The 12964-nt window shown below is 38.8% G+C and overlaps 1 protein-coding gene across 2 annotated transcripts in view; it reads right to left on the bottom strand.

The window, feature by feature from the left end:
- LOC131135789 (protein TANC1) overlaps positions 1-12964 on the bottom strand; it is a 96542-nt gene that overhangs the window by 54681 nt on the left and 28897 nt on the right. For both annotated transcript variants that reach the window (XM_058082078.2, XM_058082079.2), the window contains exon 3: positions 9529-9735. In XM_058082078.2, coding sequence (XP_057938061.2) covers positions 9529-9735 — 207 coding nt within the window. The remainder of the gene's footprint in view (positions 1-9528; positions 9736-12964) is intronic.

Below are 12964 nucleotides of genomic sequence, written 5' to 3' on the forward strand. Positions count from 1 at the left end.
TTGGAAAATCAAAATTGCAATTGCAGTCATTTTCCACTTTATTTATTCACTTCATTCGAGTCGCCACCTGCATGTATAAAGCTCTAGACCGCGAATATAAGACGACCCCTTTTTAAAGGGAAAAAAACTATTGTCTTATATTCAATATCAATTATGTGTTTTTTTTCTAGATTCACTCAAAGATTGCCTATTCTATCACTATTCTATCTATTATAAATCACAGGTTTGGTTTATACGTCACACCAACGAAAAGGCAAATTCACCAAGTGGTGGCATACATTTGCTACGTTTACAAAGAAAGCAAAGTCAGTGAAGGACACTAGACTAAATACTAAACCATTAAACAAACATTTCCTGAACAAGCTGTGAAAAGAGGCATAAAAACCTTGGGTTCAGACATAAGTGGAACAAATTAAAAAGGAAAAAAAACATATGCTTAAAAAGAAAAGTCAGCTTTAACCAGAGCAACATTCCTCACCCAAACTGTACCCAAGACGTAATACAGAGATAAGGCAGCAGGGCGGTGAGAACCATTTCCTAATACCACAACTAATAGCAGCCACTCCCTCCCCAAAATGCATCCTGTGAATAACATGAAACAATTCCACTGCAGCTGAGCACAGATCAGAGGTGGAGAGGTTTGGTAACGAAAGAGGCGAGACGACAGCCATGTGATGAAAAGTGAAGTTAGACACACAGTGCCATCTATGGATGTGCAACTTGAAACGCACAATGAGGGGCGCTTGCTCTCCTTACCCTGAGGGGACTGAGAGGGAGAGCTACTGCCATCTTGTTTCTTTGCAGAAATGAGGCCAGACACATACAGTAGTAATACAGTAGTAAATGTAGTTCTTATACTATACAAAAATACTGTACTATAGCTTTACATATACATTCTAACTGGTCATCCAATTATAGGTTCATTCATTCATTTTCTACTGCTTATCCTCCCAAGGGTCACAGGGGTGCTGGAGCCTATCCCAGCTGTCTTCGGGCGAGAGGTGGGGTACACCCTGGACTGGTGGCCAGCCAATCACAGGGCACATATAGACAAACAACCATTCACACTCACATTCATACCTATGGACAATTTGGAGTCGCTAATTAACCTAGCATGTTTTTTGGAGGGGCGGCACGGTGGTCTAGTGGTTAGCGCGCAGACCTCACAGCTAGGAGACGAGGGTTCAATTCCCACCCTCGGCCATCTCTATGTGGAGTTTGCATGTTCTCCCCGTGCATGCGTGGGTTTTCTCCGGGTACTCCGGTTTCCTCCCACATTCCAAAAACATGCTAGGTTAATTGGTGACTCCAAATTGTCCATAGGTATGAATGTGAGTGTGAATGGTTGTTTGTCTCTATGTGTCCTGTGATTGGCTGGCCACCAGTCCAGGGTGTACCCCGCCTCTCGCCCGAAGACAGCTGGGATAGGCTCCAGCACCCCCGCGACCCTCGTGAGGAAAAAGTGGTAGAAAATGAATGAATGAATGAATGTTTTTTGGAATGTGGGAGGAAACCGGAGTACCCGGAGAAAACCCACGCATGCACGGGGAGAACATGCAAACTCCACACAGAGATGGCCAAAGGTGGAATTGAACTCGGGTCTCCTAGCTGTGAGGTCAGTGCGCTAACCACTCGACTGCCGTGCAGCCCAATGTTGTTTCTTTTGGGAAAAATTGTTTCAGTCTTTGTACTTTGGGGGTTTTGTGCCTTTTGGACTTTTGCACATTGTAATCCGTTCTTTATTCATCACGCAGCGTCCACAACATTCTTCAAGATGTCCTCTTTAAAATCTTGTTTTACCATAATAGGCCGTATGTCCCAAAAGCCCGCTTGCTACTTGACTGTGATTCAGATTGACTGTGACTTAGTGAGACAATGTCTTACTCGGCATGTGAATACTGACTAATCACTCGACTAAGTTCGAGTTCATAAATGTTCTTCTACGTTTGCATAAAGGGAAGCATTGTAGACACGGTGCGTTGTGTTTTGTCGATGTGATGGATGATTCATTTCTTACTAATGGCCAGACATATTGCCATTATCCCCTCTGGCGCAAACAATTTCCACGCTTCACAGCTGTGAGATTCTGACTCAGTTTTATGTTTAACCAAGTTCTGCAAGTTCTATGCATTATGTGCTGTAATGCTGTGAGGTGTCAAGGATTTGACCGGCACGGGAACTTTCTGCAGGAATGTATTTGTTCACACTTAAACAATACACAAGACCCCAGCTAGATGGCAGCAGTGCTTGAATTTATCAGTAGGCTGACCCCGACCTGCAATGAAGACTTTTCCGTAGTAAATGATACAATACAATATAATAATATAATACCCTTGTTCAATAAGCAACAATAAGTGCAACCAACAAACAACAAACAAGGCATGGGTAGCCCAGCAGCGACGTCCTCCACCTACCCAGCATGCTTTGTGTTACTATAAATGTGTTCCGGAAGGGAGTCACGTGAGTGGCAGACAGGAAGTGACATCCGGGGTTCATTCAAACGTGCAATAAAGGATAGCACTTGTGTGTCTCACCGAATATTACAGTAACATTACTGACTTATCAGAACTAGTGTAAAATGCTATTTCAGCATCTTTGAATGCATCTTATAATGCCTTATATTAGTATTTTAGTTTGTTTTGCCATTGTTGTGCTTAATCTAGGCAAAATAATATTTCCTTAAATGTGTATACATTTTAATCACCAACAAAACAGCACAATTTATTCATTAATATAGTTTGGAAAATCTAATATTTCAACTGGGGAGGGGCACACAATTTAAAATATAAACAAAAATGCTTAAGAGTTGGAAAATAAATTGTATAATATATGAGTATGTGTATTTTACACTTGGACACATTCAAAGTGTGAATATCAGAAGAGATGTGAATTATGATCGATAAAAAAAGTAAGTAAGGATGGAGCGAAGAGAAGTGCACTGAAGTGAAGTAGAGCAGAGTGGAGAAGTTTTCACAGGGTACCCATCAAAGCAACCTTTAAAAAAAAAATGTTTCTGCAGCATCACACGATCTTTCACAGTTCAGCTCACTGAAAGACATCAATTTTTTCCCCAGGGACGTCTGTCTGGAGTCACTGCCCCAGAGGTGACTTCAGTAGAGCTCAACTCAACGTGGCGCTGAAACGACTTCTTGATAAAATAATACAAAAAGTATTATTAGTAGCTCGTTATATGGAAGTTCTGCCAGAAATCTACCACAATGTTCTTGAGATGATGAAAGAAGAAAAAAGGCTTTAAAGGCTTAATTGCTGACAACTTTTTGTGATAATAGCAATGAGGTGAGAAGGTCACAGTAGTATGAATGGTACTTTTTTCATTATTTAAAATCTTTATATATAGTGTACACATGCTAATATAAATGCATTTATAGGATCTGAACATACTACTAGTATACTACATGCTACTTGTACTGTATAGCACATCACACCAATTCATAGCTATTGTACTTTGCCAGCTGCACAAGACAGGAAACTGCATTTAAGAGCCGGTATGCAAGCACAAAGCAGGAAAGAGAACAAAGACGGCATACAAATATGTCTACAAGACCGGACAGAACCCTTGAAAACCGAATACACTCTGAACTGTTGTGAAAATGAGACAAAACAACACAACACAACTCCAGAGAAACAGAAATATTCGTACAAAACATCTAAACTTGTGGTGTCCGAACTTTTTCCACAGAGGGCCACACACACACACACACACACAGTCATGGGAAAAAATATTAGCTTTGTGATATAGGTAAACATAGAGCACTATTCGTATGAACATGGGTTGATATTTTCCAAATATTACAACTTTCATCTCAAACATCTTTGTATCTTCTTGGTATATTTTGACTTTATTCACATATTATTTAGACTTTACCATAATGTATGTAATATTTCTCCCAACCTAATTTACTAAAAATGTAAACATATAAAATGTTATATATTAATTTTTTATTGTATATTAAGTTTTAATATATCTTAATATATTTATTTTATTCTTGTAAATTAGTTTTTGTTTTTTTCATTTCTGATTTTTGTTTGTTTTTTTATAATTTATTATTATGAATATATAATATATATATAATATATTATATAAAATATTAAAATATTATATGTTTTATATTTTTTTTAATTTATGAGTAAAAAAATAATAATAAATAACCTTTTCTTTAATATTTCAACTTTATGCTACTAGAATGATGTATATTTTCCTCATAATATTACAACATTATTGTGGAAAATTACAACTTTTTCCTGTTAATATTTTGACTATATTCTTGTATTTTTTATAATTTTTTAAAAATTTATAAGTAAAAAATAATAATAAATAACCTTTTTCCTTAATATTTCAACTTTATGCTACTAGAATGATGTATATTTTCCTCATAATATTACAACATTATTGTGGAAAAATAAAACTTTTTTCCTGTTAATATTTTGACTATATTCTTGTATTTTTAATATATTTTTTTAAATGTATAAGTAAAAAAATAATAATAAATAACCTTTTTTTAATATTTCAGCTTTATGCTACTAGAATGATGTATATTTTCCTCATAATATTCCAACATGATTGTGGAAAATTACAACTTTTTTCCTGTTAATATTTTGACTATATTCTTGTATTTTTTTTTTGTCATTTTAGACGGTTGTTTTATGTTTTAGTTTTCCTGTTAAATTATATTTTTAGAATGTGCCACAAATGGCCGCTGCGCTGCAATTTGGACACCCCTGATCGAAACCAACCCAGATAATCCAAACCGCCACAAGCAAATTCTATATATATTCTATATATTATAAAGACATAATGTGTAGTTCAGCGAGACTGAGACATTTGTGCATGCAGGAAATTGCTGCAATGGAATCCCAAAATGGCACAGTAACATATTGCAGCCATAGGAGGTCACTGTGGGGATATGAATGTCAATGGAAAAGACCAGTGGAAAATGTCTCAATAGCTAACTTAATATGTCATTAACTACATTCCGTCACATTTACGACAAAGGTACCAGGTTTTCCATAACTGTTCAAGCAAAATGTCCTTGCTCAGATCTTTTGAGGGCCTGTAAGCCATTAATCCTAAAGAGCCAAAGGTGCTGGTCAACACATGGCAGGCTTCTGTGTCATGGCTTAGCTGATCAAAGTGGTGGCAACCAGCGCCACCGGGACTTTTCAGCTCAAGCATCAATCAAAGTCCCACTTAAACTCAAACGCTCAGTTCTCTGTTGTACTCGGTGAGGTTCTCATTAAATGAACTTTCCGAACTGTGATCGATTATCTGATGTCTCGGGAAACACAGGAAAGCCACAAAAATGCTTTGTGTTTCAGAGGAGAAACCACTTCCCCTATTAAGACAGGGGGGTTATACTGTACAAAATAATATTAGAATAATAAAATGTATCACTTTACTTTTAATTCATTGGCCTTTTAACATCTAATGAATGCCTCAAGCTGGCCAACCAGCATTTATCTAACTGACCAAATGAATACAATGACTGTATTTGTTTTTGAACAAGGTCTGTGTATGCAAGTAATACTCTTGTCATCACAGTTCCTAGACCTTGTTTCTTGTACATGGACACCACATCTGTGAGCAACATGGAGGAGCTCTTTTGATGACTTCGGGTTCCCAAAATGCCGTTAGCAGATGCTTGTGAATTACGGTAAGACGTGTCAAAATGTCATTACATGTGTGGATAAAATATAGGTGGGATGCACAATGCGCTTTTTTTCATAGTTGAGTTGATAATTAATAAAGGAAACTCACGACTGAACTAATATAAAAAAACATGACACATATGTGCAGCAACTGCTTGTCCTCTTGGACAAAAGTGGCTTTTGAATGTCATATTTTGCTGTCATATCTGGGATTCTCCACCGGTGGGTTGGGGACCCAAAAGTGGGTACGGATCCATTCTGGGTGGGATGCAAACAGCTACACAAAAATATTAAATAACCATATTTGTGGTTGCTTCTCTTTGTGTATGTGCATACCTACGAGACAATCTATCAATGTAATTTTTCACAGCGAAAATATTAAGATTAATTTGCATATCAGTTTTGATATTACTATTTCAAAATGTTATAGCTTGAAAATGGTTCGAGAAATATTGTATAATACTGTAAAGGAATACTGAAATACTGTAAATTTGAAAAATCATCGGTATGACCCAAAGGGATACACTTGTTCATCTTTCAAGCAAACCCAGCCATCATCATCATCATTTGCTGCTACCTCCACCGCTCATTATTACTGCTAGTATTACATAGTAACGTACTATTATAAGTGTGAAGATTGTCATTCATGCATCTACATATGCTGCGTGTGCACTGTCATGGCACGCACAAGGGGCTTCAAAGTCTGTTTGCACAGAAACACCCCCAGATGTTGCTCAAAAGTGAAGTCGCAGATGTCCGCAATCTCCTGGTGTAAAGTACATATATACACGAGGCACCAAATTTACAGTAATGACTTGTTAAATTCAGCCATGTTGTTTGACGCAATTTTGCAACTTTGGCGCTTAAGGGGTTTTTACTGTGCTGAAAAATATATTTTGGAAATGTAGTTTTGTGTATTTATGTTTGAAAAAGTGACAATTCAAGAGCGGGCTGCGGTTCCGTGGCCTGTGATCCATGCATTAGAATGGAGCGCCATTCCACTTTTGAACATAAAATACTCACATGTAACAGGAATGTCTTCCATTTTTAGCATTTGCATAAAAAAAGCCATTATCTGTTTGTTGTGGGCTCCTAAAGAAGGGAATCGCAGCATGCAGACACAATGTTTTTGTCGCAGAGTTGTGACATTTCCTGTGAGATGTGTTTATTAACTGCAGGTGCGAACTCTCCCCTGTGGGTTTTCACGGGTACCTGCAAGGACAGGAGAGGACCATCCCCCCCAACCATCATCTCCTTGACTGTCCTCTATATAACATCACCACTGGTTTATCCACAATTTTCCACTTTTTACAGTCCCCAGAGCCTCTCAACTGGTCAGTGACCTCTAATAGGTTTTCCCCTTTTTCTTGTCTCGAGGGCCCTTTTCACCTTCACAGGCAGAGCCTGTCCTGAAGGTCTTTTTCACTGCTATATATCCTCCTATATACTCCGGTATGTTTCATCATTAGCCACGTTTACATGAGGAGATTTTCCTCTTTCCGAATGACGTACCAGAAAACAGTGTATACATGGAAAGGAATATTCCAATCTCTTGTCTACATGCACCGCTGTAATCAAACGGAATAGTCAATGGGGCATGTGCAGTAAAACGTAAACAATATCACATGATTCATCGAAGATGGCGGACGAGAGTGTGATTACCACGGTTGTTGGGACAGTTGCTACGCTTTTTTTAAAGCAGGAACTTGAAACCCACGCGATCCTGCGGAAAATGACAGCGAAGAAGAGGCGTAGAGAGGATGCGATTAATTTTTAATAATAATAAATTAAAATTAAAAAATTAAAAAATTAAAAAATTAAAAAATTAAAAAATTAAAAAATTAAAAAATTAAAAAATTAAAAAATTAAAAAATTAAAAAATTAAAAAATTAAAAAATTTATAGTTTTTCGGCCGTCCAGTCTTAAAATTACGTTCAGTTCTTTTAAAGTTTGTATCAAAAACAAACTTTCCGCTGTAGTCCAGTGATGACTGCTCGCCGCCATTTTCTAAACCTGAGAGACGTCTGCGTGTTACGTCACAGCTGAGCACCTTGACAAATTTCCGATTGAGCGGGTACAAGACACCTCAATCGGATTTGGGAAAGGAATATTCCACCCCTGTAAATCCGATTATATATTCATTCGGATTGGCATTTTTCATCTTAACTTGGAACAGCTGAGCGAGTTCCTAAGAGAGTGCCATTAGAGCACTAATTAAAGCTGTACATACAATATGAGTTAGTTAATTAAACAGTTTTTATTGGAGATCAAAGCTTTCAGCTGAATAAACAATGGCGAGGATGCCTCACAGATGAGTGCCACATGTGAGCGGGGGCCACATTTGACCACTTAAAAGATTTCCATCCTCTTTGTCAAGTTCTTCAAGACAAAAAAAGCCTCAGGTTGAAACAAGTTCAGCTACAAAAGATACACCCCCCATTTCTGCTTTGAGGCCTACACAGCTGCTGACAAGAAGGTTCTTAGCATGGAGGATTAAGGAAGCCGAGGAGGAGAGACAATTAGTTCCAGCGTAAACACACGTCAATGGACAGGCATTGTAAACGCATGGTGAGGATACAGAGAGCATGGTTGAGACACAAGGGTTGACACCCGCCATGATCACTGCATTATCACTTGACCTTTTCCAAAGGGTATGGAGGATAAATGTTACACTCTGCCATCTACAAAAAGGAATTGTGCCCTTTTCAGAGACCAATGAAGCTCCTTTTGTCGAGGTTATGAAGAGCTGGAATTATGCATTTTGGATTCCCCACATGTACAGATGAAAACGTGGTTATATTTTCCAGTTTCTGTTCATTATACAACATAGCATGTGTCTTGTCATGTGTGAGTCCAATTGTGTTCGTAACTCAAAACATTAGAATGCTCTGAACCGGAAGCCATTGTCCTTTTCTTATCGATAATGGCTGCAAAATAACCCAACATGGAGTCAAAGATAGTTACCAGTGAATATTACATTCAGGAAATAACTTAAGGTGTTGGTCTCCTCATTACTGCCTTGGAGCTGTCAATCATGTCTTCGGGTGAGAGGCGGGGGTGGCCAGCCAATCACAGGGCACATATAGACAAACAACCATTCACACTCACATTCATACCTATGGACAATTTGGAGTCGCTAATTAACTTTGCATGTTTTTAGAATGTGGGAGGAAAAGCAGTACACGGAGAAAACCCACGCATGCACAGGGAAAACATGCATACTCCACCGAGGGTGGAATTGAACCCTGGTCTCCTAGCTGTGAGGTCTGCGCACTAACCACTCGAACGCCATGCAGCCGATGTATTTATCCTTCATTCATTCATTTTCTACCGCTTATCCTCACAAGGGTCGTGGGGGTGCTGGAGCCTATCCCAGCTGTCTTCGGGCGAGAGGCGGGGTACACCCTGGACTGGTTGCCAGCCAATCGCAGGTCACATATAGACAAACAACCATTCACACTCACATTCATACCTATGGACAATTTGGAGTCGTTTTTGGAATGTGGGAGGAAAACGCAGTACCCGGAGAAAACCCACACATGCACAGGGAGAACATGCAAACTCCACCAAGGGTGGAATTGAACCCTGGTGTCCTAGCTGTGAGGTCTGTGCACTAACCACTGGACCACCGTGCAGCTGATGTATTTATTTACATGTAAATTGTTTCCTGCACAACTATAAAAAAAAAAGTGTTCTGTGCTTTTGGGTGTCCGGAACCGATTAATGGGATTTGCATGATTCACTTAAGAGTACATTTCGGTTTGAGTCAGACCTTCTGGAACACATTAATGATGCTAACCAACATTCCACTTTAAATGTGGACCTCATTCAACAATAAGTGCAACAAAAACAAAAACGTACCTGGAGATCTTTTGCTCTGTCGTAAGGGCAACATGTAGGACTGTCGTGGAAGAAGAGGTGAAGAAGGGAGAGACATAGACGCTCCCTTAGCGAGGCTTAGTCTGAAAACATCATCTGGAACATTAGGGTGGCCGCTGCCAAGGCCGGGAAGCTGAGGGTTTCCTTCAGGTGGGAATCTTCTTTGGGCACTGTGGCTATGAATATCTCCTGTTGGGGAAAACCACAGTGTTATTAGAGATTTTACAAATAGCTTCCACATCCGCTCGTGCACTAACATGAGGAATCTAGGCAGAGGCCTCCAATTTTGGTGGCCATGCCACCTCGTTCTTTAAACATTTGTGAATGTAACCAAGCACGGAGGTTGGCTATTATATTATTTTTAAAATCAAAAGTTGCTTTTCATTATTATTATCAGATATGAAACATGGATTACTTTTAATCCTCCTTTTAAGTACTCAAAAATTCCAAACTTGCTTTTGTTTCTACCTTGAGTCTCAAGTATGAATGCAAGGAATGTAAAGCCTTGTTTCCGCCAAGTAGTACAATTCAATCTGGTTTACAACGGTTCTGTTCATATCAGTAACCCCTGACCAGACTTAAATTTCCACCACATAGTGTGCAGGTGGGATGGTTAACTCATTAGTGCACATTCAGGTTTGTGCTTCTTATAAGACCTAAGACCAGGGGTCTCAAACACGTGGCCCGCGGGCCAAATGTGGCACGCAGGACACTAGTTTGAGGCCCCCGCCTTGATATGAAAGTTTAATGTTAGCGCGGCCCTGTTTGGTATCATGTACCCAGAAAAAAATATTACGTTTGATTAATGTTCATGTTAAAGGTTAAATAACTGTTAATAGTTATCCTCCCTATCCGTGTGGAAGTGGTAAGTTTTTGGCTATTTAAGTTTAAAGGAAATAACTTGAAGGCTACCGTTTAGGTCGCTAGCTCTCTAGTTTGCGAGTTAGCATGTGTCTCAAGACCCTGCAGTTGCGCAATATGTTGTAAATAAAAAGAGTATAAATGTGACTATAGTCGTGTTTTGTCATGTCTACAGGGCTCTAATAATGCTTTGTTCATTTTAATCTGAAAAAAATAATTTGTCTACCCACCAACTATATGTGGTTTCTTAATTTTTTATTATTTGCCGTTTTATTATTATTATTATTATTATATTTATTTATTTATTACTGATTGATTGATTTTCTTTATTCTTGATTTGTTTATTTATTTTTCATCTTATTTTGTGTAGAAAAATAAAAAGTAAGATATTTGAGAACAGTGGAATGTTTTATCAGAGCTTTTCTTGTAGAAAACTGGAACCAAAGCGAAGTTGTTTAAATTTTTTTGTTTTTAATAAATTCGTTTTATGGTCTATTATGGTAGGGTCTATTATTTTTCATTATGCATTTTTTGAAAGTGAGTCCATTTTATTTTTATTTTTTTAATTTTTTGTAGCGGGTATTTTTTAAAAATCTTTTTTGTATCTTTTTTTATTATGTTGTTGGTTTAATTTATTTTATTTAAAATATATTGGGATTCAAATTACAATGTTAAATACGCTGGAGAAATTAAAGTTTATTGCTTTTGATACGTAGCAGTTACATTATTATGCCATGCATAATTGTTATTTTAATTTAAAAATGGTGACAATATCCTTTATTGGCAATAATCTGTAGGACAATTATCATCCAGCGAAATTTGTTATCATGACAGGCCGAGGTGGCATTGCACAAAATGATATTATTATATGTTGGTGTGTTGAATAGAGTCTTTCAGACTGAAAAAAAGCACCAAATAGAAAGTGAACACTTTACTGCAGCAAGGCCATTTGTAATTTCCATTTTAAATTGAAGTTAAAGAATGAGGTGTGAAGCCAGCACATTTTTCTCACATTCTGTAAAAATGGCCTGTAACTTCATATTTGCTAATAGTTTTACCCGACCGCTTCTCCGCTCAGTGGAACCTAGGATGTAAAAAACAGGTTTGCTGGCTAAAAAAAAAAAAAAAATCCTGCATGGAAAGATCATTTTAGTCTAGCTAGGAGTTCAGCAATTTATTCCATGGTGAACACTCATCATGGTTGCAATTTAAATAAAGAAATTATCAACCTGAAGATAGCATGTAATTGCATTGTAGTAAACCACAGAAAGAAAAAAAAAATACTGTAGTTGTTTCCAGTACTTTTGATCATTTGCAGTCTCTAAGTGTCAAACATCTTTTTAGCGTCCTGATTCCCTCTGGGGAGTGTTGTTGAGCTGCCGGGCTAATCAGAAACAGAGAGACCCATTTTCTACACGCCCCCGCCTCTTCACAGGAGACACAAAGCTGTCCTGTGTTTTAAAAGGGCTCCTAAACAAAGATGAATGCCAGACACAGGAAGCGGAAAGGTTGCAGTGACACCTCCGCGTGCCCCCCAAACATGGAAAAACCTGTGAATGCCCCAAAAGTGATTTAACCGACGCCAGAACCTGTTATCACCCTGACCCGAGAGCCCCCACTGCGTCCAGATTCCGAACAGGGTGAGCAAATCAATTGATGAGTTTCACATTGGAATGAAGGCATTTGTTTGCAAAAGTTCCTTCATTCATTCATTCATTCATTCATTTTCTACCGGTGCTGGAGCCTATCCCAGCTGTCTTTGGTACGAGAGGCGGGGTACACCCTGGACTGGTTGCCAGCCAATCACAGGGCACATATAGACAAACAACCATTCACACTCACATTCGAGGGTTTTCTCCAGAGTACCCGGAGAAAACCCACGCGTGCACGGGGAGAACATGCAAACTCCACACAGAGATGGCCGAGGGTGGAATTGAACCCTGGTCTCCTAGCTGTGAGGTCTGTGCGCTAACCACTCGACCGCCGTGCCGCCCGTTTGCAAAAGTTATTCAAGTCAAATCCCCCAATGGTGAGTTCACTTGTACTCACAGCAGTTGAAACGGGTTTTTAGACAAGTCGCATGCAAAACAGATTAACGCAGAGTTGTAATTTGGGCGGATGGCTCAGAAAACAAGGAGTGCCACATAAAAGCTGATCATCCAGATCCAGTGCTGGGGTACAAGCTGCAGTATGTCATGGTGACAGCACTGCCATCTGACCGATGCTATACGCAGAGAGACACACAAGGACGGAAACTCACCAGAGCTATTTCAGTCACTTTCCTAAAACCCAGGTCGGGGCAAGGCCTTCAATTTTAAGTCCTTCTGTGGTGCAGGAAATCAACCCTTTCTAATTACACAGTGCTGCCCCGAGACGAAGTAAAAATGATTATAGTGCCATGCGTGCTTATTTCTTGTCATCAAAGTCAATGGACAGAACCCGATAGGACAAGCACAGCCCAAATAGTAGAAAGACTGCTTTAGAAAAATAAGCACTACACTAAGTACAAATCGCTTATTGCTGCAATCTTGTGGGTGGTACTGTTTACTTTCCAAGA

This window comes from Doryrhamphus excisus, linkage group LG12, assembly GCF_037039965.1.
Source record: "Doryrhamphus excisus strain RoL-2023G ecotype Guam linkage group LG12, RoL_Dexc_Guam_v1.1, whole genome shotgun sequence".
NCBI lineage: Eukaryota > Metazoa > Chordata > Actinopteri > Syngnathiformes > Syngnathidae > Doryrhamphus > Doryrhamphus excisus.